Source organism: Protomyctophum bolini, assembly GCF_963924005.1.
Source record: "Protomyctophum bolini genome assembly, chromosome: 1".
Lineage (NCBI taxonomy): Eukaryota > Metazoa > Chordata > Actinopteri > Myctophiformes > Myctophidae > Protomyctophum > Protomyctophum bolini.
The window spans coordinates 14,311,092-14,336,622 of NC_137862.1; the positions used below are offsets into that span (position 1 = coordinate 14,311,092).

The 25,531-nt window shown below is 42.6% G+C and overlaps 1 protein-coding gene across 1 annotated transcript in view; it reads right to left on the bottom strand.

Moving 5' to 3' along the window:
• Positions 1-25,531, bottom strand: part of LOC308319426 (neural-cadherin) — a gene marked incomplete at both ends in the record, with an annotated part of 307,480 nt that overhangs the window by 199,326 nt on the left and 82,623 nt on the right. Inside the window, 4 exons of the mRNA XM_080769498.1 lie at positions 4,273-4,384; positions 15,087-15,291; positions 18,016-18,241; positions 20,442-20,639. Of these exons, the coding sequence (XP_080625624.1) occupies positions 4,273-4,384; positions 15,087-15,291; positions 18,016-18,241; positions 20,442-20,639 (741 nt within the window). The remainder of the gene's footprint in view (positions 1-4,272; positions 4,385-15,086; positions 15,292-18,015; positions 18,242-20,441; positions 20,640-25,531) is intronic.

A 25,531-nucleotide genomic window follows, 5' to 3' on the forward strand; every position in this document is an offset into this window, starting at 1 on the left:
TAGCTCAAATGCAACATCCACAGATGTCAACACAAATTGACAAAGTATTGTTGCACCTGTTGATGGTAAAGCTTAGCAACGCCTGTTGTGTCTCAAACGCATATAGCTGGCTCCCTCTGCTTCTCTGTAGCTCCTTTCTTTCTCTCTCTGCTTAATGTTTAGTGTTTATCCGGATCCCCATTAGCTACTACTCTGGTAGCAGCTACTCTTCCTGGGGTCCAAGCAAAATGAAATAGGTCTCTTATAAGAAAAATGAATATAATTAGTTTTGTATCTTGGTAGACTGTTCCATGCTCTCATTGCTCTATATAGAGTAACTGAGTGGTGTCTTTGTGTGGTGTGTTTTTAGATGGGGAGTAACTTGTGATGCATGTCTGGTGTTAGAGGAGTGTTCATTAGAGCTACTCTAGAAGAAGCAGGTGCCCACGTAACAAACAAATTGACGTAGCAGCACCGGCACACATGTGGTGCAAAGTCAGTCAGTTAACAGCAGAGGTGGAAAGTGTTTACTACTTTACTGGAGTATTTCCAGTTTCATTCATTACTTTTAGTTCTACTCGATGTCAGAGGCAATTGTTGTGCTTTTACCCCACTACAATTGATTTAGTAAACATTTGGTAAACATTGGGTGACAATATATATTATCACACGAAAAGACGAAATTACCTACATACTACATAGGTTCCATCCTGGAGGCAAGTTGTTCACCAAAGTCAAAAAAGTCAGCCAAAGAACAAGATTGCTGGACAGGATCTCAACAAAAACACCTTGAAGACCCTAACAGAGTACAGTATCTTGCAATGGGTCTGGTCCACAAGATTCACTACAGCACCAAGATACCCATGTACAGTACCTGTCTAAATAAGTCCACACCCACAACACCAGAGGGAGTTCAACAAACCATGTGCAAGATTTGGCTCAAACAAGGGACTAAATTAATTTCGCTCCTACTGTATGCCACCAAAATGTGGAACGACCTACCAACAGCCATTAAGACTGAAGAATATTTGGATCCCATAATTATACAGTGTTGCAAGGCCTATGTCAATTGTGTAAATTTACATACAGTAGACCTCTTGGTGAGCAGCTGCTACAGAGGGGTGTCGGTCTCCTCAGGAGTAGCTAGGAGTCTAATTCCGTTGTATGTTAATTAGGGGTCTGTGTTGACCTGAGTTGCTCAAAGGACTTTGCTACTAATTATATGCACCATGTCGACCCGCTTGACCAAATGTGGAATGTTTAAAAGTGGGCTACGATGCTATCATTTTAGTCAGTCAGTCAGTCGAGGCGCGAGCCTTGTGGGAGACGTGAGCCAGGCACTCTGCTGCCTGGCCGGCGTGAGTCTATGCTGTTGCTGTATGCTGTACTCCGTTTGAATAAACATCTTGGGAACTTCTCTTCGTCTGCTGCGTGTACATTTCTCCTCTGTATGGTATATTATATACATCAGATGGTGCCAGAAACCGGTCGTGTTGGTGTGTTTATCACGTCAGATGAAACAGTACCAGCGGCTTTTTTTTCGTCTAATTCGGTGGAGGGGAGTTTTTGTGAGCGGCGACGAAGGAGCTCCAGCGGACCCGGCCCGACCGTGATTTTGTCCATTTCGCAGCGGGGATGTTGGCGACGACCACCGTGAGGAGTGTTGTGCAACGGGGACCGATGACGAGCCACCGGACGGGTGTCACGGGTGGGCTGCGGAGAGGTCGATGGAGCGGCGACAGCCACACGGAGGCCTTGGTCATTCATCACGTCGGCGCGGGGACAGCGGTTGCGGGCGGGGATCGGTGAGACGCAGCGCGGAGCAGCAGTGGCCGACTGACCTACAAGCTGAGGGCCTTCACAGACAGGGGTCTGTGATGACGGTGTTACTTTTCTTTTCGTCCCATCTCTGTTGTGTACAGAGTTGGGAGGGGGGAGAGGAATGAGGATGATGATGACGAGGACAGCGGACAACAGCAGTGAACAGACTCTTGAACTTTGGTCCGTGCAGCTAAGCGAACAGTTCGAGGTAAACTAGAATGAGCAGCATACAGAGAAGAAGTTTCCTTTGTTCGTACAGAGAAAAGATGGACTTTCTTCTCTCTGTTTAACAAATTGTGCGTCTCGTTTGTTTTCAGCATGAATTATAATAGGCCTCATGTTGGTATGTGTTTGTCGTATAATTAGATAAGTTGAGTCATTTAGCCTAATTATGAATCAATGAGGAATTTTCCTATAGATATGAGAGATATGTGATATTATTGTTAGACTCTGGCGTGGAATGTGTATCTACTTGGATCACCAGTGTGTGATGTTGGTCAGACGTAAATCCGAGAGTGGTTTAGCTGGCATTGTGTATTTAACATTGGACAGCAGAGTTTAGTCGTAAACCACGTAGGTTATTACGTATCAAAAAGTGCTCTTGTAAAAGGGAGTTGAAAGCGGCAATATGTATTGTTTAATGTCAGTTACCTGTACTAATCATTTTCCATTATTCATATACGTATGGATGTCTGTTTGAAACCATGTTGGGGGAATTCTGTACTGTAAGGCTGTTATTTTTTGGTTTCTTGAATGTATTGTCTAAGCTAAGGGTCAAGGGGGGTGTAAGATAATTATGGTTCCATATTTTTAGATGATCATCTTTTGATGATCAAGGGGGGAATATGAAGAATATTTGGATCCCATAATTATACAGTGTTGCAAGGCCTATGTCAATTGTGTAAATTTACATACAGTAGACCTCTTGGTGAGCAGCTGCTACAGAGGGGTGTCGGTCTCCTCAGGAGTAGCTAGGAGTCTAATTCCGTTGTATGTTAATTAGGGGTCTGTGTTGACCTGAGTTGCTCAAAGGACTTTGCTACTAATTATATGCACCATGTCGACCCGCTTGACCAAATGTGGAATGTTTAAAAGTGGGCTACGATGCTATCATTTTAGTCAGTCAGTCAGTCGAGGCGCGAGCCTTGTGGGAGACGTGAGCCAGGCACTCTGCTGCCTGGCCGGCGTGAGTCTATGCTGTTGCTGTATGCTGTACTCCGTTTGAATAAACATCTTGGGAACTTCTCTTCGTCTGCTGCGTGTACATTTCTCCTCTGTATGGTATATTATATACATCAAGACATTTATAGAAGTGTATATTTGTGCGTCTCTAAATGTTCTGATGAATTGAAAATGTTGGTTGTAAACAAGTGTAATGCGTAATCATGGTGTCGTCCACAGTAACAGTTTTTGTTTCTTCAGTGTGAATACAAATTTCAATCAATTAATCAATGTGTCACCCATTTGATTTGATTATTTGTGTGAAATGGGATATTCTGCATAATGAGTAGTACTTTTGGTACTTTAAGTGCATTTTGATACCAATACTTTTATACTCAAGTAAACCAGACAGAGTACTTCTACTCACACAAAATGTGAGTACTAACTTAACAGGCAAGAATCAGGGAAGCTGGTGCACACACTCCAAAACACACCCCAGAGACCTGCGGATAGACAGACTCGTGGTTTTCTCAGAAAAACATTGGTCCGATCAAACTGCCACTGTGAGGCCGTTCGGGGGAGAGAGAGACACAGAGAGACACATAGAGAGGGTGTTAACAGCAACCTCGGGAAAATACTCTGCATGATCATCAATCACAGAATTCTACATTTCCTCACAGAAACCAATGCCCTGAGAAAAACTCAGATTGGCTTCCTACCAGACTATCGTACAACAGACCATATTTTCACCCTCAACACCCTAATTGACAACCAAATAAACAAAAACAAATGCAAATGGTTTTTTTCTGCTTTGTGGACATTTGACTCTATTTGGCAACAGTTGTACAAACTGCTAGAAAGTGAAATGTACACCAATTATCTCTCTCTCTCTGCCTCTCTCTCTTTCTCTCTCTCTCTCTCTCTCTCTCCCCCGTTAAACATACAAGGAAGGCTATGTTTCTCCTAAATACAATATCACTGAGCCATATGATTCGATCCGCACATGCATTGATGGATATGGCACATGCACGGTTCAAAGGACATAATATATTGGTGTGCATATGGGCGAACCGTGAATGTAAAGGCATTCATTAATAAAGCACTTAGAGTGGTCAGAAGACTAGAAAAGTTCTACTGTATAATAAATGCAAGACCATTTAGTGTGTGTGTGTGTGTGTGTGTGTGTGTGTGTGTGTGTGTGTGTGTGCGTGCGTGCGTGCGTGCGCGCACGCACGTGAGCGGGTGCCTGTGTGCCCGTGTGTGTGTGTGTGTATCAGTGTATGTGTGTGTGTGTGTGTGCGGACATCTCACCTTGTAGCAGGGATGTTGCTGTGGTTACAGTCTCCGGCACACCGTCCTTGCTGTAAATGGACTGTAGAAACTCTGGGACACAGTCATTCTCGTCGACGATGACCACACGCACCTGACACACACACACACACACACACACACACACACACACACACACACACACACACAGAGACACAGAAAGGTTAAGAAACTATTTGTAATGTCTCTTTTCTGTAGGAGAAAACCTTCGCACACCTAGAATTTAGGCGTATGCACAGGTGCATAGGCCAGTGGACATCAATGAAAGCAATAAGGTTATGCCTGAGGAAGGTCCGGAAGGACCGAAACGTTGCTTCATTAAATAAGACAATACTCATGTACCAAGCAAATACACAGTACCTTATGTACCTTATTGCTTTCATTAATGTCTTTTTTGATGGGATTGATACATAACTTTGACACATTGATACATGGCCTCTGTAGCCTTGTTGCGACAGCAGGCCGCATTTACTATGAAATCGTGCATTTACCATCAGTTGTTTGGTTGGTCCGACGACAAGACGACCGGCCACCATATTGTAACGGTCAAGAACCAAAGGTGACGAAAATAGTGAAAATCCGTGCTCCGTAGAATCCCATACTGGCCGCGATCATTAGCAGGGTTTACCTCGGAATTGACACTCAGATTTGGTGACATGAGAAAAAACATGAACTTAGGATGCCACTAAAAGGCTGCCGCAAAGCTCCCCTTAGCATGTTGTGATCTGTTATGCGAGTCGATCCCCCGATGTAGCTACAGACAGGTTGCACTCTTCCGGATTTAAAATGACCGGCCAAGACAATTTTGTAGTTTTTGCCTGGAAAGGTCTACTGAGGTGCCCGAAAACATGCCGGCATGAAAAGTGTTAAGCCATATGGAGATCCCTGATGTCATCAATATTGGCCAGCAACTATTTCACCTTAAACCTCAAACCCTTAGATCTCCATATATGGAGCTGACCTGTTCTGACATGCCATATGTTGAGTCTTCCCCACCTGTCCATTTAAACTCTAGACATACATCTTAGGCACTCACACATGTGTACAGATCCGCCTGTGAGTGTGTTGCTGGGGGGCAGGTGGGGGGTCTTCAAATGCTACAGATGCAGTTTGTGTTGTTATGCTCTGTTTTGGCATTTTATTTTATTTTATCCTCTTCTTTCAAAGATCCATTTTCAACCTGCCAAAACAGTGAACAGTTGCATTTTGTGTGGACAGAAATCATTGAGCATGACTTTAATTTGCAGGTAGTTTCCAAGTTTCTCCCCCGTAGAAGTGATGGCTCCCTGGCACCATTAGCTGCCTAACCAGCCCTGCTCAGCTGTGTGTGTGTGTGTGTGTGTGTGTGTGTGTGTGTGTGTGTGTGTGTGAGTGTGTGCGTGTGAGAGAGAGTGTGTGTGTGTGTGTGTGTGTGTGTGTGTGTGTGTGTGTGTGTGTGTGTGTGTGCGTGCATGCATGCATGCATGCATGCATTCGAGAGATTTGGACTCATCACGCTTTATCACAGCTGACTTCCTCTCACTTCTCATTGAATCTTCCTTTTCTTCAGAACCTTCCCTAGCACGCAGTCACACAGACAGACAGACAGACAGACAGACAGACAGACAGACAGACAGACAGACAGACAGACAGACAGACAGACAGCTTGGACTCCTCATGCATAGAAGGAAGCACAAGGTCAGTCCGCTGCCCCCCCAGGTTGGCAGAGGAAGTGTAGCACCCAGGATTACATTAGATAATTGACACTGGGTGAAAATGGATTACAAAATTGTGGCATAAAACATTTAAGAAAAAAAAAGTGCAGACCCCTAAAACCCCTGCATAGCCATACACACCATGGGGCTAGTTCCGTTAGCTGTAAATGAAGCCATTCCGGGTTCTCGTTGAAACAGCTGTTCATATTAATGGCCCAGCAGATGTCGCTATTTTACCTTCTACTGTTTGCAATCCAATTATAACCACTAAGACGTTTTAGGGCGAAGTCGCGTGTGAGTGTTGAGTGTACAGGGTTTGATGAGTTCAGATCAACATATGGAATGTCAGAACAGGGCCCAGGGGGCTGATGTCACGATGACCTGGGGGGCTTTCCAGGGGTGACCAACTGACCAACCAACCAAAACAATGCTAGATTCCATAGTTAACTGTGACCTGCGGTCGCAATTACATACAATTCAATCTCAATACAATACACTTGATTTTATTACCTTAGTAAACCTTTTCATACACAGATTATGTTTTCAATCGGTAGTTTCAAGTATTTTATTAAATCATCATATGCGTTTAGTAAATTATGGTCACATATGGAAGTTAATGATATGTAAGGCTATGTTTCTATGCTTTCTACTGGTTGTACCGAATGAAGACCCGCCCTCGCTTCGGTTGCAGCCAATAGTATTCATTTAGGTTACGAGGTATATAGTTGGACATTACATAATTGTGTGTGTACTCAGGTTACTATGCAAAGTTAAATCTTGCAGGTCAATATTTCACATCTAATTGCAGTACCTGAGGGTGTCTTGACAATATTTGTCACTGTTCTGGGTTATTAATTGATTTCCAATAATAAATAAACACATTTGCATATAAGCATTGTACTAATGAGTCTCCCAGCAGCGCGGCTCACATCTACTGTACAAGACAAGTAATGCCCGATGGTTCCAGACATCCTTGTTCTTTTTTCCCCCGACCACTTTAATGATACCGTGCATAGTGCATACATCATTTTGCTCAGTGGTGTGACGATAACTTTCTCAATAAAAATAAAAATACAATAATTTTAGTTTGGACCTCAATAAAGAGGCAACAATTCACCCCTGAACAGCATCAATGAGCAACACATTACTTGTGGAGAATAAACTGACATACAGTATAGTGTCAAGGACAAGGTACAGTCCTAGAGCATCCTCTGTGTCATCAGGGGATGGCAATTGCCAAACCCTAGTCTTTAGATTTAACCTCCAATCCACCCCCGCCATTTCTTTCAGAAATTGCGCCTCTGTTGGTGAGAGCCACAGAATATTAATGCTCCGCTTCTCCCAAGTGGTAGATGAGAGTGTATTACTGTGTGGCACGTCAGCCTGGTTCACTTAACCTTTCTGTCCAGCTGAAGGTTAGGATCAATAGGCTGATCCAGACAACCACAGTAATCACATGGGGTTAGGCAACACCCCTCACTCAGACCTGTCTTAAGGCCTTTTCAGACGGGGAGCGACTGACGCGCCTGGTAATTCGTTTTCAATTATTTTGTACGCGCCGAGAAGTTGAGTTGCGATGTAGTGTATTTTCATCCGGCGTAGTCCCGTGAAATTGTCGCACACGCCCGCGGCTGTGGGCGACAAGACCTGGATCGTGTTTTTCACATTACGCGTCCCTCCATGAGCAGACCTGTCGCTGAGCCAGGCTAGAATAGGTACTAGAAAGACATCTCTCTGCTCTTGGCCATGTCCTTCAACCCTGAACGTGAGCTTCTCAGACAGCAGGGTTTAGAGTGCCGCTAAACGTTAGTCACTGAAAAAAACATACTACAAGGACTACAAGGAAAAGTCACAACATGTGAAATAGCTTTTTTGGTTTAACATTGTTTTTAAAGTTAATCTATAGAGCATAGCAGTGGCGGCCATTTTCTGGTTCCATCGATCCAGACCCCATCAATTATTTTAAGCGTATTATCAAGCCATCCATGATCCTGGTGAATTATGACCATAAAACCTTTGATTCTGTGAAGAGAATCAAATGTTTTATGGTCTAGGATTAAAATAGTTGATCAAATGCGAAAAATGTATGGTGTCTAAAACGATGGAAGCATGCCCTATACATAGTGTAAATGTGAGCAGTACTGCAAAGTGCAAATGTCAAGTTCACGTTATCTTTTGAAGAATTTGGTGCTTTTAACACATCAATGCAGTCAAATTCAGTCTGTTTGTAGCGCATCCATGTGAGTGGAAATGAGCATGAAGGTTTATGTGGGTAGCTGTGTGCACGTTCTGCCTGACCCCACTAATGGACCGCCCATTATGCAATACACAGACCTGGTAGCTATTCTATGAAGACTTCTTTTATCTTCTCCCCCAATTCCAGTATGAGCTGTTGGGTCATATTGTAATTCTGTCTGGAAGGCAGCAAAGGCAAAGCACTAGTTCACCTCCAGCAGTATCCTCTGTCTGCAAGAGCAGTTTACACTCTGAAGAGCAAGTAGGGATGTGAGGGATTTCTAGCACCAGTGGTGTAAACTAAGTAACTAAATACATTTACATTTGTGAATTTAACGCAAAATGGCTTATTATGATTTGTCCCAAAAGAAGTTGGGAAAAAGAAGAAATTGCAATGGTAATCATTCAAGGTTTTTTATGATCCTTAGGGTCATCCAAATAACATATTAAAAATGGTGAATTATATAAATGTTGGATCATGGTAAATTCAGTGGTTGAAAGTTGGGTACCATTGAGATCCTATATAAGGCAAAAATGTAGCATGTAACGTGTCAGACTAGGGGTTATTCGTGATTCTGAATCCATTGCAATCATTAGTTTTGCACGAAAAACACTCTTTGCGCTAAAAACGACCATAGCCATCATCACAAATGTGATGAGGTCAGCACATTTGGGCACATTGGGCACATTAAGGGCAAGTGGCTATGGCCGTTTTTAGCTCAAGAAGTGTTTTTCCGTTTTAAAACGGGTGCGGTATATCATTAGGTTCCAAAGTTGCATCGTTCCCAAGTACTGCGACTTGGGGATGTAATAATAATGTCAGATTAACGGCTTGTCTGGAATATCCCTTTAACTGCGTCCTTCCTTGTGTCTGCAGCTCTCATGGCTTAATAAATGATGCCCCCTCGCAGCCACATCCAGGCCACCAGTCTCCACATGTCTACCTCACTGTCCCCACTCAGCAGACCCAGCATCCACTGCTCGTACTTCCTCTTTCCTGCACAGCTCAATTATTTCCTCCTCACTTTGCCCGGTTCTATGATCTGGAGTGTTGCCTGTCGCTAGGGGAGAGCAGTACCGACAGATCGTCCAGGAGGATGTGTCTAGCCCGGGGCCAGGAAAGACAGGTAGATTTTGGGGTGGAAGTGGTAACTAGGCAAAATGCTCTTTGGCTGCCAGGCAACAGGGCCAAAGCAAAAGTGGAACAAGATAAAACAATAAAATAAATGTGTAAACAGCTGTGTTATATTAACATAGATAGATAGATAGAATACTTTATTGGCAGTTTAAGAAAATTACATAATTTAAAAAAAAACGCCAAATGGACTTAGACACAAAAAAGCCTTCGCTTGTTTCCATTGTGGTCCACTTTGTAACATGAAACTATACACATACATACTGTACAGACAAAACAACCATGGAACATATAATAAATAATCCTTATATATAAGGCTGGGAGCTATATACATAGGACCCTAAGAGGTACCCTGAGAGAATAGTCCTGAGCATGGGAGATGGGCTATCCAGGGTCGGAAGCTAACTATGACCAGTGAGTGTGTAGATGGAGCCATGATTTCAGGTCTTTCCTAAATATTGCAATAGAATTTAGGGATTTCAGGGCTGGAGGGAGTGCATTCCACAGAGTAGTGGCTGCGTAGAAAAAAAGCATTTTTTCCCATGAGTGTCCTGAAACGGGGGGAACTAGATCATAAGGACTTCCTCTGGTTGAGTACCTGTGAGCATACCTCACTCTCGGCAGGTAGCCCATCATGTACTCTGGAACATAGGCACCTAGGATCTTGAAGACCAGACACAATGAGAGCTGAGATACTCTCTCCTCCACCCTTAGCCATCCCAGGCTACTAAAGTGGGCAAACAGGGCTGCACATAAGCGGTGCGCCAGTGCGCATGGGTCGTCAAAATTCATTATGCGCTGTCAATCAAGCACCGGGAAGCGCTTCTGCGTACCAACAGCTGGGGCCGCCCAGAATGATTATTATGGCAGAATACTAGTAAATTCTGTGGCGAGAGCATTTCCCACTGACTGCCACTCAAAGTAGCTACTACTGGCCAATCACAGCACGTCTTGCACAAGTGCACTGGCCATTGTGGCTAATCACAGTGCGTCCTTACTCAAACGAGGGAGGATTCCATGTTGCTCGCTGCTGGAAGGAGGGCGGTTGACAGGAGGAGGAGGATAGGAGTTTACTACTGAGAAAACCTGACACAAATAGTTTGGCTTCTCCGTTTCAGATGTGGAGCGAACTAAAAAGTAAAAGTTGTAAAAGGGCATGCTTTGGATGCTTTGCACTTCCCATTCACCACTGTGCTTGTGTTTGTTTTCCGGGTGCTGGAGCAAGTTGCTCGTGTGCGATGCCGTCTGCTGCACAACATGAAGCTTATCAACATGACAACAGAGTGTCCCGACATACTGTCCCTTATTATCGTAAAGTCGGATAGTGTACATTGTTTATTTTGCACCGAGGAGCCATGTGCGTCTGACTGTCTGACTCTGTGTTGACTGTGTACATCGCCTCGGCTAAAAACAAAGGGGAAGCCTGACGTATCGTATGTTAAACAACATTTTTTTAGATAATGGGATGAATCTAGAGTTGCAATACTCTCCATTGACTCCCCAGTCCCAACTTATCCAATAAATATCGTTTTGCTATAAGTTATTCATGCATCCCTCTTTTATCCATCCGGCGAGACGGGTCGCCACATTTTGGAAGCACCAAGAAACTTCTCCAGGTGCTCCTCTGAGTACTAGACCAAAAAATTTGTGTGCAGCCCTGTATATTAACACTGAGTAATACTATTTTGTGAGACTATAAAAGATTTTCTGTCAGAGATATTTATACAGTACATCCATATAGGAGACGCTGTATACTTTTGAAAGTTGACTGAAGTATTTCAATGTTTTAAAAACTCAGGAAGTGTAGCTCAGTCTCTACCTCGTTTTGTGTGCAGTGGGTGCATAGTCTGTCTTCTCTTGGGAGCCAGGTCTGCCTATGGTGGAATTTCTCAATCGTAAGACTGTGTTCACAGAGTCCACAGTAGTCCATTTTGGAATTATATTCCACAGTTCCAGTTTTGGACTGCATGGAACCAGTTGGTGTAAAGCTCACTGAGCATGTTGATGAACTCATTATGCATGTTCAATCAATATTTATTTGTCACATACATATTAAAAAAGTAGTATCTTTAAAATGCAGTGAAATGTATGTAGGTCAGCCCCACAGAAGTGAACAGTAAAACAGGACAAGAGTACTAAAGCTAAAAATAAATCTACCATTTAAAAAACTTCCAACTCTAAAATAGCAGATTATAATAAATAATTAAGTTAGACTACAATGCTCATAGGCCTCACTCACACCTAAGAAACACGCAAGACACACTTGTGTCCTGTGTCTTCTGTGTGTTATTGACCGCCTCAATGCATTTCCAATGGAAGTCACATGGTTTCATGACACAACCTTGTTGCATGGCTGTCTTCTGCTCTCCCCACACCATGCAACAAGGTTGTGTCTTCAAACCATTGTGACTCCCATAACACACAGAAGACACAGGACACAATTAAGTGTGTCTTGCGTGTGTCTTAGGTGTGAGTGAGGCCATTGGGTGTGATTCGGGGTGTATTCATAAGTGTATCGGGGGTAATTGGTGGTGCTTGCATGTGCGTCGATGGTGGTGGTGGGTATGTGTATAGTACTATGTGGTGGGCGATAGGGGGGGGTGGGCCTGCCTGTGGTGCGCTGGCATGACCTCTCGGTGGGGCCTTGGCTGTAGGCTGGTGTCCTCTGAATGCAGGCGGGGTCCTTTCCCTCTCTCTCTCTCTCTCTCTCTGTCTCTGTCTCTCTCTCTCTCTCTCTCTTTTCTCGTGTCTCTAAAAGGATGTCTGCATTGAGGGTGTTGCTGTGATCTTTCTGCCTCCTGTCACCCCACAACCTCCACTAACAACAACAACATGCAGTATATATTATGTACACACAGCAAAGTTAAGCCTGGGGGAAATTATACTTGGTTGCGTACCGAAAATAGCCGTTTTATAAGAGAGCTTGTGGATCAAGCAGGTCAAAAATTGTATCTAATCAACCAGACTCCATTTTCATCCAACTCCAACTGCACACATAGCAGAATTGACTGAGGGACTGCCATTGTGCAGGAGAAAAACTGAATTTATTAATTTCTTATCCAAAATGAGTGACCTTTCAAGCCTTTTTTCTCAACTCGCTGTTTTCTGCAAGACTTTACTCTATAAGCCATATCTCCAAAACTGGTGGGTTAAAAACTGAACAACCCGATGTCAATTTGAAGCTATGATTCCCTGCTTTCGTAAAAAAGGATATTCAAAAGAATCCAATGGCAGTCAAAATGTGGTCACATATTTGCAGAGGTGTACAATAACTGATTTACTGCTCATAACCTATAGCTATACCGTACATATAGCCTAGATATTTTATAACTAGGCTTACTTTTTAGATGTATTCACCTTAACTACCCTCCATATCTGTAACAGTCTCTGTTACCATATACATCCTCTATACCATATACAAAATGAGTTGAGGGATGGGGGCGTGGGTGGGAGAGGATGAGCAAGCTAACTGTATTTGTACACGTGTGTATTGTGTATTTGTACTGTATGTAATGTTTCATCTGTGCATAGGACCCCCTCTAAAATGAGATGCTATCCTCTCAATAAAGTCTGATCAAGTTCTAAAATGCATGGAAACAAATGGACACTTAGAGGTCCATTTGGTTACATTTGTACCACCTCGAGTTACATTACTGGTAAATTGGCGCTGGAGCAGTCTCTGTGTAAATTGTTTTATGTATCAGTTTTATGTATCAGCAAAGCATTTTAGTCAATAAACTCCGTTCATTGTGCGTATGGCAACGTGACATTGCCATGCAGGGAGGTCCTGTTGCTCGCTGCCTGTACGTGATGGAGAAATCTTTGTCCTCAAAGATAAATTCGAGAGCTGGATGTGTTCACAGAAACACTGTTGCTTTTATTGACATTGTAGCGCTTTAATGCTCCGAGCTGGAATAAAATCCCATTCTCCAGCTCAGCAGACCAGACCAGGCAGTAACAAGAAACCAAGAAAACTAACGCAGAGCAAGCTTGCAGTCAAAGTCTATTTCGGCAGCACTAGAATATTATTCATTAATTTCATTGATACGATACTGCAGGCCTACACATCAGCAGGAAGCTGTTGGAATAAACATTCATAAATACGGTTAACAATATATGATTTTATTTTAAGATTCTTTATTTCCACCAAATAGCAGACCTACAAGCTCGTAGCACGCCTCTCGGTGGCACGCTATGAGCTTGTAGATCTGCTATTTTCCAATAGCTAAAGTATAACATAATGCATAAAGGACTCTGAACCTGGCAGGTTCCCATCCGGCCGCTCTACCGGCCATTCTACACCTGAGCCACTGCTGCCCCATTCACGCCCCAATGCACCATTTACCATTCATTGCACCAAGCTGGACACCAAAACGATGGCAGCACAGAGAATGCTCCCCAGATTACATACATTTAACACGTGACGGAACGTTCTGCCAATTAGAATCCAACCGGAAACTGCTCCTGGCGGAACGCCGATTGGAACATTATTGCCGTTTTCTAGGGCAAGGTGGCCTCATTTTAGTAATATTTACTAATATTTTAGCATCTAAAATGGACCCCCAAACCGGACCTGCACCACACTAAAACCAAGTAGATCTGGGTCGGCAGTTAAGCGTTGGCACTTGCGTCCACCAGGTGGCAGTGATACGGTTAGAATGACCCACAAACTTTATTTTCTTTTATTTCTTTAAGAGAGATTTAAAATGGAACAGTGAAAGGGGTCAGTGACGTCTAGTAGGTTAAAAAGTAACAAAACGTGTTGCAATTAAGGATACAATGGTGTAGGCTGGTATATGGAACGACTACAGTAGTATAGCAACATAATTGGCTTGAATGCCATTATTACGTATAAAACATTTTAATGAGACTGATTAAATATACATTTAAGATCAAAATAGATTAAGCCTGGCAGAGTGCAACTAGCCATTCACAACACGTGGAACGTGTGATTAATTATGGATTAAACATGTTTCAGCACACGTTCCCATGGGACCTTGCACACGTTCCCATGGGACGGGTATCTTTGAAATCTCTCTGCAACACTTTAGTGGCGTTATGTTTGTTCCAGACAAGAGAGTACGGTGCCAAGCATGAATGGGATATTGCATTGAGGTTCAATGCAGTGCTGATTTTGACAGCACGTTTTGATATAGTTTTAGTCATAGTGAATTTTGACAAAAAATGTATAATTTAGTTTAACTTTTAGTAATATTGTACTCATTATTTTTTTAGTCTTTAATAATTTTGTATGATTTTTGTCGACTAAATCTACAGTCAACCAAAATGCATTTGGTGCTGCCTTGATGGTGTCGTAATGTCTGATTTAACACTTTTTAATAACACTATTCATATCAATCTACATTCTACAACCTCACAGCGCGTTGTGAGCTTGTACACCTGCTATTTTCCAAGCAAAAAATTACTTGTCTTTTAGTTCTACTGGATCTCTTGTCCACTAGTCCCTTTCTATAACATTTTAGCCTAGTTTTTATTTGTTGATGGAATTGTCAGAATATAGTCTTAGTTTTAGTCATCACAGCATAGTTTTGATTTATTTTTTATTTAGTTTTCGTCAGTGAGAAAAGGTAGATGACGAAAGATTTTCGTCGTAGTATTAGTCAACGAAATCAACACTGGTTCAAAAGGGACCCAGTTTACTCTGTATACCCCAGACACAACAATGTAACCTGCGGTCCCTGGAAGGGACTATTATCATCACACACACATACCTCTGCTGCACTGCTCATGCTGTCCAGGCCCTCGTTGGCGCGAACCAATAACAGATAGCGATGCTGGTCATTCTCGTAGTCGATGGAGCGTGTGAGGCTGATCTCCCCTGTCTCAGAGTTGATGGAGAAGAGGCTGCTGGGATTTATCAGGAGGCTGTAGCTGATTGGTTCCTTCTGGAAGGACACCGCAGGGGTTACCAGGAAGCTGCGAGGACAAGAGATGATGGAAAAAGTACTCAAATGATTTACTTAAGTAAAAGTATAAATCGGCATGAAAATGTACTAAAAGTGTGATACTAAAAGTAAAAGTACTCATATTGCAGAATGTCCCATTTCAAGTTCAAAATGTGTACAAAATCATTTGAAAATAGCCGAAATGTTTTGTAGTCCAAATTAAATTTCATTCTCCAAAACTAAAGTTTTCAAATAATTGTAGTGGAGTAAAAGTAAAAAAGATTGGCTCTGGGATGTAAAAGTATTGTAAATACTTAACTAACATATAAATACCTCAAGATTTTACTTAAGTACAGTACTTGATTAAATACACTTAGTTACTTTACACCACTGAGAAATGAGAACCGACACCCTGGGTTTGGAACAAGGAAGACGAGGAATACTGCAAACTAAGTAACCGGCAAACCCAAACTCACACTCCATCTTCCTCTTAAAATGGAAACCTGTCATCTCCAATGACAAGCTACAAATGTTCACGCAGCATGAATACAAAAAACCCAAGCATTCCACAGAGCTACTGAAGGCGCTTCGAGACATAGGAGACAGCAATCATGAGTGGGGAATCGCTAGAAAAATGGAAGTAATGTTGATGCAGGGAGAGATCCTTTTTTTTGTTTGTCTGCCTGCAACATGGACAGAACTGAACAGAATATTCACTTGACCAGTTTTCTATATCTCTCTGTGAAAGCAAGGAAGGCTGGAAAAAAGATAATGGGAGAGTCAAATCCAAGGATGTGGGTCAATATAGCTCCACATTAGCTTCAGCAGCCAGGGTTTGTTTTTGCTTGTTTGTGCGCGCGTGCGTGCGTGCGTGCATGCATTCGTACATACTGTATGTGTGTGTGTGCACAGTGTATGTGTTACCATGTGGGACATGGGCGCATGTATGCACACGTGTCCATGTGTCATAAACACTTTAACAGAATAACTCACTTAAGTACATAACATGAGTTGGAGACTGCACATCAAGACTGTCACACTCCACTGATTCAAGCCTTAGAGAAACCCAGCGAGTCAGCGACTGAGTGCACACAGTAATCTGCATGCGCATGCACGCATTGTGCAAATACTTGAGAATATTGCCTAAATGAGTAGGCTACTGTACAATGCATCAGTAAAGAGTCAAGGTCGAGTGAACAATGTCTAGAAAGCATGTGGAAATCTATTTAAGAGAAATCTGTGAAATCCCTCACTGGCGAGAGTGTGAATAAATAATTAAATATTGCATCACGATGCCTGAAATGTATTCATCTCTTGGAATGTTTAAGTCATTTAAGGCAAGTTAACTCTCCCGCGGAAGGATCTTCTCTCGTCGGCGGGACAAAAGGAACACGTAGCGTGTGAGCGTCCTGCCTTCATCTGATTGAGTGCATAATGTATGACTGTATGCTGTATGCATGTACAGCATACCCTCACAGACCTGGACTACGCTGATGGCATCTGCCTGCTATCTGACAACGTAAGGCAGGCACAGGCTCTCCTGACCAGTGTGGAGTTGGAGTGCGCCAAAGTTGGCCTCAGGCTAAATGCAAAGAAGACTGAGGTCATAATATATAACATCCCCCAAGAACATCTGCCCCTAACGACAATAGAGGGTACTGTTCTAAAGGAGGTCAGTGACTTCAAATACCTGGGCGCATGGGTCGACTCCACAGAGAAGGACCTTAAAGTGAGGAAGGCACTTGCCTGGCGAGCTCTTAACGGTATGACCAGTGTGTGGAAATCCAACCTCCCCCGACACATCAAGATCAGTTTCTTCTCTGCTACCGTGGAGTCCGTCCTCCTCTACGGCTGTGAATGCTGGACACTTACACAAGCCCTACAGAAATCCCTGGACGGGTGCTACACCAGAATGTTACGTGTGGTACTGAACATCAACCAGGAGGAGCACATCACCAACAAGCGTCTGTACGGGGCATTACCAAGTGTAACAGAGAAGATAGCAGTAAGGAGGATGAGACTAGCTGGCCACTGCCACCGACATCAAGAACTCCCGGCCAAAAAGCTTGTACTGTGGGAACCAACACACGGGCATCGATCGAGAGGACGTCCCACACCTACCTACGTGGACGTACTAAAGAAAGATACTGGTGCGGAAAGCACAAAGGAGCTGGCCAGATGTATGGAGAACCGAGATGACTGGAGACGACGATGGAGGGCTCGTCTGAGGACGACGTAGAGAGATGTACTGTATTATACAGCAATGGAGGAGAAATAGAATGCATGGGACTGATCATAATCCTCTGATGCAATGTGTGTGTGTGTGTGTGTGTGTGTGTGTGTGTGTGTGTGTGTGTGTGTGTGTGTGTGTGTGTGTGCGTGTGTGTGCGTGTGTGTGTGTTTGCGTGCGTGTGCGTGTGAGTGTGTGTGCGTGTGTGCGTGTGTGTAGCAGAGTTGCTCACAGCCTCAGCCTGATGGCCTCAAGACAAGTCTAATATCTCCCCCAAGTCACAGGCAATTGCATTTTGGCTTAGTGGTTAAGATGTTGGACTTTCACGTGGGAGACCTGGGTTCGATTCTTGTCATAGGGAATCGGGATATCCCTTTTGATTAGTGGTTAAGATGTTGGCTTTCCATGCGGAAGACATGAGTTGATTCCCGGGTGATACATGTGCAAATGTGTTTGCGTGTGTGCGTGTGCGACTGTGCGTATGTGCGTATGTGCGAGTCCGTGTGTGTGCGTGCGTGTACTCACGTCTGTCCCTCGGGCGTGTTCTCCGGCAGGGCGATGGTGAAGGATGCGTTGGTGAACTGAGGAGCGCGGCGTCCCGCCACCACGCTCAGGACGGCGGGGGCGCTGCGGCTGCCCAGACGGTCAGCTGACACCACCGTCAGGAGGTACTCCCTGTCCGCCTGCAGGGGGAGCCCCGTGGTGCGCAGCTGGCCGCTCTTCCTGTCCACCTCGAAGCGGCCGTCCCCGCCTGCGCAAACAAGAAAACAAAAAAACTGTTGATTTTGTTTTTTTAGTCGACTAAATCAGGGGTTCTCAACATGTTTTTATTTATTTTTTAACCCATTTTGACCTGAGATCAGATTCTAAAAATGACTTCTAAATCCTGACAGTTTTCTGAAAAAGCTGTTTCTATGTCAGTCGTTCTTCGATTTTTCAAAAAGAGCAGACCCACAATAATTTGGCGACCACCCGAGGGGTCGCGACCCACGGTTGAGAACCCCTGGATAGAATCTACAGTTGATTTTGTCGAGTAAAATGTATTTTGGTGGACCTTGATGGCATCGTAATGCCTGATTTTACACTTGGTTGCATGCTGAAAATAGGCGATCCGTGTAGATAGTTTTTATTTGTTGACCAATTGTCAATATATTTAGTCTCAGTTTTAGTCAACACAGCTTAGTTTTGATAAAGTTTTTATCAGTGAAAAAACATAGTCGACCAACAGTTTTCGTTATAGTTTGAGTCGACTAAATCAACACTGCAAAGAAACAGGGCTAGAGAGTCGTTCACCTAACATATCTTAAACTGTTAATGTTGTGCCAGGCAGGAGCATAGGTTGTGTTTTGTTTAGTTTAGTTTTTATTCAAAGAGAAAGATAGGATCAGTACAAATACCCAAAAGAGGAGAGAAATGTTGGGGAATTGGTGTCGACAGTTAATTAATTAAATTGTCAAAGTTGCTATTTCTTAACCTCCAAAATGACAAGAATAGCAGGCTATTGCAATGAATAAACTACCTTCTTGCTGCATACGATGAAATTTAGACTGATGATATCCAGTGTGTTTCCGTATCAGGCCAATTGACTCGTTTCTGAACGCAATTCCCAGACGTGTCTATAGTCTGGAGGACGACTTTCAAATAAATGCTAAGAATCGGGGAATGCAAAGCAGCTCAGCTTGATGCTCTAAAGAGAGTCAAGGATGGTGTTTACACGAGATAAAAGGCTAAGTTGAAAGCTCTTTCTTCCAATGCACCTCACAATACTGCATGCATATTAATGCATGAACCCCATGGGGAACAAACCCAAATGGCACCGTATAACACAATACAATTTTTGCATCCGCAAGATAATCAAATCAGTCGTAGTGCCCTAGGGGTAGCTCTAAACCACATCAACAAATATTCCATGCAGGTATCTGTACATCCTGTCCCTCCAAACATTTCCCATGTATTGAACAAAAGAATCAACCATGGCTTGGTGCCGTGAATAAAGTTTAGCTGCAAAAGCCCAACCGATTGGAGTTGTAGTATTAATTAAAGTTATGGTTATCTCCTAAAGTTTACTCTGTCTATATGATAATGTAGTGTTTAAAATTGTTTCCATCATAATCTCATTACATGTCATGTCCTTGAGGGATTTTCTTTTCCACCTGACTGTTTACAGATTCAAACCTAGGCAGCAGAAATCATTACATGATGCCTGCAATAGAGAAAGCAATTATTTTGCATAGAGCTGAGAAAAGAATTACATGACAGTCGTAAATAAGTACATGCACACAAACTATTTGTAACCACACATGGCATGAGGGACAACTGGAATTATTATTATTATTATTGTATGTACTTTTCTTTGCACAATGGTGACTACACAAATCTGTGTATTGAGTTGTGCTTGAAATGTACTGTAATTCTGCAAACTGTTAATAAATACTTCAATCAATCAATCAATCAAGTGTAAAAGTGAGTATAAAACTCAAGTACAAAAAGTAGGTTCTGAGGTGAATGTCATCTGTAACATGATTTTACTTCCTAAAACACCACATTTCTGGACACTTTCTGGATCTAATGTCAGTTTTCTGGGAAACGTATGTTTCTATATCAGTGGTACCTTGTGGATCTGAGTTAAAATTTTAATGTAAATTGTGGTCGGCTGTGGTCCATCAATTAAATGATTCCCCCTCGTCCACTAACTGCAATCTTAAAAAATATTTTTTTCATTACTAAATCGTCGCTACCTCACGGTTACAACGATTCAGATGACTTACAAAAAGACAGTAGCCAACATTAGCTTTGCCAATTTTGCTTCCGGTGCATTAGGGTTAATTTTGAGATCTTCAAAATAAAACTTTCGGCTGCAAGGCCGTGGGCTATAGGGAAGTGACTACAGACTGAATCAATTCTGGCTGAAAATGAGTTAACTATGTACTTAGAGAAGTCGAGGCACTCACCGTCAGACAGGAAGTACTCCACCTCCCCGTTGTTTCCCTCGTCCCCGTCTATAGCGTACAGCTTGTAGACCAGGGAGCCTGGTGGGGCGTCCGTGGAGACCACCGCAAGGTAGGGTGAAGGAATCATGCTCCATTCTGGCACGTTGTCGTTCACATCCGTCACCGTCAGAGACAACCTCACCAAGTACCAGTCTGAACCTGTAGGGGGAGAGTCAGCACACAGCTTAGGATAGGATAGGTCCCGACTCCCGGGTTCTGCATTCTTATGGGCCTGAAGTAGCGTATCGTTGCTGGTAGAAACCGCACATCAATTTACAATTTAGGCATTAATCCAGAGCAATTTACAGTAAGCAAGAACAACACAAAGTAATACATCATAGAGATAGTCATCTAGGATCATAAGTAAACTAAGAACCTATGTCACCCGTCAACAGAATAATATCTGTACATTGAAGCTATAAACACTATAGATAGTAGTGTATCAATAATGACCTGGCATCTGTCTACATAACATGCCATCTAAAAAATATTTCAAGATTTCAGGATTCAGATTTAAAAATAGTAAAAAATAGCAGATCTACAAGCTTAATCTGCTATTTATTTGTTATGTTTTTCTGAGTGTGATCCTCCCGCGGAAAAGGAGGTTCAAGTATCAGGATAATTGCCCTCGAATAAGGCACCTCACTGAAAGGACCTTTTGAATAAGGCACCTCACTGAAAGGACCTTTTGAATAAGGCACCTCACTGAAAGGACCTTTTGCAGGGAACGGACACAGACTGATACAATTCTGGCAGTCAATGAGTTAAAGCAAACATTTTTAACTGACTTATTTGCTTCTGGGGGTCCCTGGAACAAAATATTTTGAGATACATATCCTTGACATGAGATCATTGACATGAAAAGGTTTGAGCATCACTGATTTAGAAAATATTTGTAGCATTGGCCTGGGGTCTGAAATGGCTAATAGAAGTTATCGTTAAGTCCTAACCCTCCTGGATAGTATAGGCCTATAGCTTATTCAGACACAGCTGGAGATCCCCAAATCCCTTTGTTTGTGAACTGTTGAACTGGGTGTTATAGGAAAACTGTTTTATTCATGAAAACTAATTCAGTATTCAGACTCTTGGCACAGCTGTGGGCACCACTGTAGCTCCAAGGAAGCTATACCAATATTGTTGTTGGAGACTATGGGAGAATAATTGAGTGTTCACCGTTCACTGAACACCTTCTAACACGAAACCCTGCGGATTGTTGACAATATATTTTGTTTTTATTAACTAGATTTATTTCCCATCTCAATAATGCCACAACCTTTTTCAGATTTACAGTGGATAGCAGTCCTACAAGTGTCCATTTCTTCAATGTAACGATCTCAAAGTATCGTGAAGACAAAATCCAAACCCACAAGAACAAACACTCAATTGCATAATATTACGCTTTATTATGAACACCACAGTCACCTAAAACATAATGTCCCAATGGAACAGTTTCCACTGTTGGTCTGAGTAGGCTCCATTCAGCTTTCAATATTCCCCCAACTTTAATTGGCTCTCGTATTTGAATGCACCACGTCTAGGGATGGAGCTCGTTAATTTCTATTGATAACGATCACCTTATTGCGCCAGGTCCTTATCGAGCCCAATCAATCTAGCTAGTGACTATTGTTAATACTTTGTGTGACAGTTAAAACGTTCTGTTTCAGTAGAAAATATTGTGTCAAGGGGCATTTTCATGGAGGGACAAACAGTAGGCTGGCAGGAAATGGGGAGAGAGATGGGGGGGGGGGGGAGGCTCTCCAATGTTGAAACACTAGGCGGGACTGCAGGCGGCCCCCTAGAAGTATGAAGAAGAACTCCCGTGCAGCTGGGCTTTAACGTGGAGTGCGTTTGCACTTCCGCATTTTGGGCACGAAATTTTGGTGCCCAAATAAATAAATAAAAAGGTGGAAGTAGACGGTCTTTCCGGGTGCTTCAAAACGCCACTGAGCAACTTCCACTGACAAGAATAGCGGGGGGGGGGGGGGGTTGGCTGAGCTTCGCGCCAGTTCAGTCTCTAACCTTCTTTATACTCTATGGGAGGAAGACATGCAGTAAGGGCCGTCGGGTTCGGGAGTCGAACCCGTGGCACACTGCCAGACTGGATTACCAGCCAAGGTGCCTGGACCACTAAGCAGTGTTGGGCAGTAGCTAGCTACAAGTAGCGAAGCTACATAGCTTACTACATTTATCAGTAGCTTGATGGTAGCTTCACTCCTTTTGAACCAAGTAGCGTTTTTTGTAGTGTAGCTACTTTTAGACCCAAGTAGTGACGTAGCTTTCAACAAAAGCTATAAGTTACAAATTGACTGTTAAATAAAGTTTTGTGGGGGGAAAAAATCCCTGGAAAGAAATCCATGATTGGTTGGTTTAGATAAGAAGAGTCTGACACAAACAGTTATGTTGTTAAGCAGCAAGAGGATCCCACGCAGCAGCTGTCCTTTTATCTCTAGCACAACACAATGAATTACTCACCTAATGCTGCCTGCAGGTTCCATGTTTAATTCCAGTGTGTGTAACCTACATTATTGTCTATTAGACAATAAACTTTCACTTAAAGTGAAAGTTTTCATATTGTAAATTTGATCGCTAACATGGTTTAGTGACTAGTACTTTGACAGCTCATTCATCGTAGCTTGTTTACAAGTCAAACGGACTTCTTGTGCAGAAACTGCCCCATCAAAATAAGAGCCACTTGTATTGATTAGTCAACACTAGTTTTATTTCTACGTCTACCTACAGGACATTAACATCTCATTTAAGTGCCTGTCAGCATTCTCTCAATCTGAGAATCCCATCCTCAAATATTCAGTAAAACAGTGCCTCCCCGAGGCAACAGGCTGTCTTGAGAGACCACCCGCATTCTCTAGTCTAAATCCCTGTCTCTCAGCTGGTGCGCAAATGGCTAGGCTGTGGCAATAATAATAATTAAAAAAAAGAACAAAAAATAACTAAAATCGTTTTTTGGAACCATGAACTTTAGTTCAAAATGTTGAATTATGAACTGAATTAGTTCCTTTAAAAAAAATTAACTGTGAACTGAACTATAGTTAATAAAAAAAAGAACTTTCCCAACACTGAACACATGAATCAGCCACACCGCAAGGTACATTAATACAAGTAAATATAGTAAAAGCCAGACAGAGGGCTTGTTTCCAGTTTGTTTTTTAATAAACAACCAAACTCAGCATTTTTTCCTGCCTATTAGGCTATTTGTTCGGTGGAAACTTGATCATGAAGTTGATAAAAAATATTTAGAAAAAAAGTAGTGTCCATGTAGCTAGCTACTTTTGCCCTGTAGCTTATAGTGTAGCTTGCTATATTTATCTGGGGATAGCTTTGTTGTAGTTGAGCTATATTTAATAGAGAGTAACTGGTAGTGTAGCTTACTACATTTTCCAAGTAGCTTGCCCATCACTGCCACTAAGCCATGGCCCAGGGAAATAGTTGGGACTTTTGACGTAAAGTGAGGGTAACGGATGCAGTGTGTAGTCGGGGACTTACTGTCTGTGTGTGTGTGTGTGTGTGTGTGTGTGTGTGTGTGTGTGTGTGTGTGTGTGTGTGTGTGTGTGTGTGTGTGTGTGTGTGTGTGCCAGCCACTGTTCTTTTGGGCACATGAACGAGGCACAGCGGAGACGGGAGCACAAAATGATCCGATGTTATAGCCTACGATTAGTATGCATATGCCATGTTAGCTATAGATCATGCTGAGCTAAACATGTGTTTTCATTTTGAAGTATCTTTCCTCGGATACCCACACACAGTGACAGCCCTCCATGTTTACGCACGACAGACAGACAGAATATTCTGTAGGCTACACTGCAGTGTTTTTTATGTGTTTCCTCAATTTAACACAATGAAAGAGTTTTAAATATGTTTGTGAGTATTTGTTGACACTTAAATTGAATTATTTGTTGGGCACCTGTCTCTCGATCCTCTGCAGTGCTGGCACTCCTCTCTAGATTGGAGGGTGCCAAGTAGTGATATTCATGTTTTTTATTAATATCGGTATCGGTGGTAAAAGTTAATCGAAAAAAAACGGCCGATTATTATATTTTGTCATAAATGCGCAAAAAAGTACAACAACCACTCCACTCTCATTGAAAATCCGGTAGAGTACGGTTGTAAGGAGATGTATATAGCTTAGCTGCGTGTCTGTAACACGGAGGAGTAGACACACACAGAGCACAGCACGTCGCTCTGCCTGTGCTCCTCCCTCCCTCCCAGTTCCACACACACGGAGTAAAAAGAGAGAGGACCAGGGCTAGAAGGAGTAATACTAACCTTGTAACCATAAGCATTGCTGTTTTCATCTTGCATTAACAAAAATAAAATCCACACTGAGAGGGACAGAAGGTGTAACAGTGGTAGACCTACATTAGCCAACGCTAGCTCCTATGCTAACGCTGCAAACTTACAGCAGATGTAAACGGTTCTTTGATTGTGTGTGTGTGTGTGTGTGTGTGTGTGTGTGTGCGCGTGCGTGCATGCATGCATGCGAGCCAACTGAATGTTTTCTAAAAAGGACAACTTTTTCCCCCCCATCCTGACCAGCCTATTATTATTATTATTATTGCATTTTGGCTACGTATGTGCAATAAGTTAATAACTAACTGCAAGCCAATGAAGAATGAACCAATCAGTAGCATTGTCAATATTTGTCTTAATTTCTAATTCATATTTATTTAGTTGACAATAATTTAACGGTAGGCCAGTGTTTTGAGACATACAAGGCTATTGTCTTGTATTGCTATAAAATGATGATCTTGAAAGTGGCAAATTTCAGTGGTGGAGTAAAAACAACAAGGTCCTTGGTTGGGGAGTTTGGGCAGCAGATCTACAAGCTCTCAACATGTCATGCTGCAATGTGCTGTGGGCTTGTAGAAGATCACCAATTTGGATAAATAAACTGATTATTTTTCCCTGTTTAAAAATAAATAAAAATGTTTTAAGCCTGTGCCTGCACTTCATACAGCACTATGTTCCCCTATTCTGCTACAGTACATCACGCACTTTAGTTAAATTAAAGCTGCAAAACGATGTTGGCATTTTTT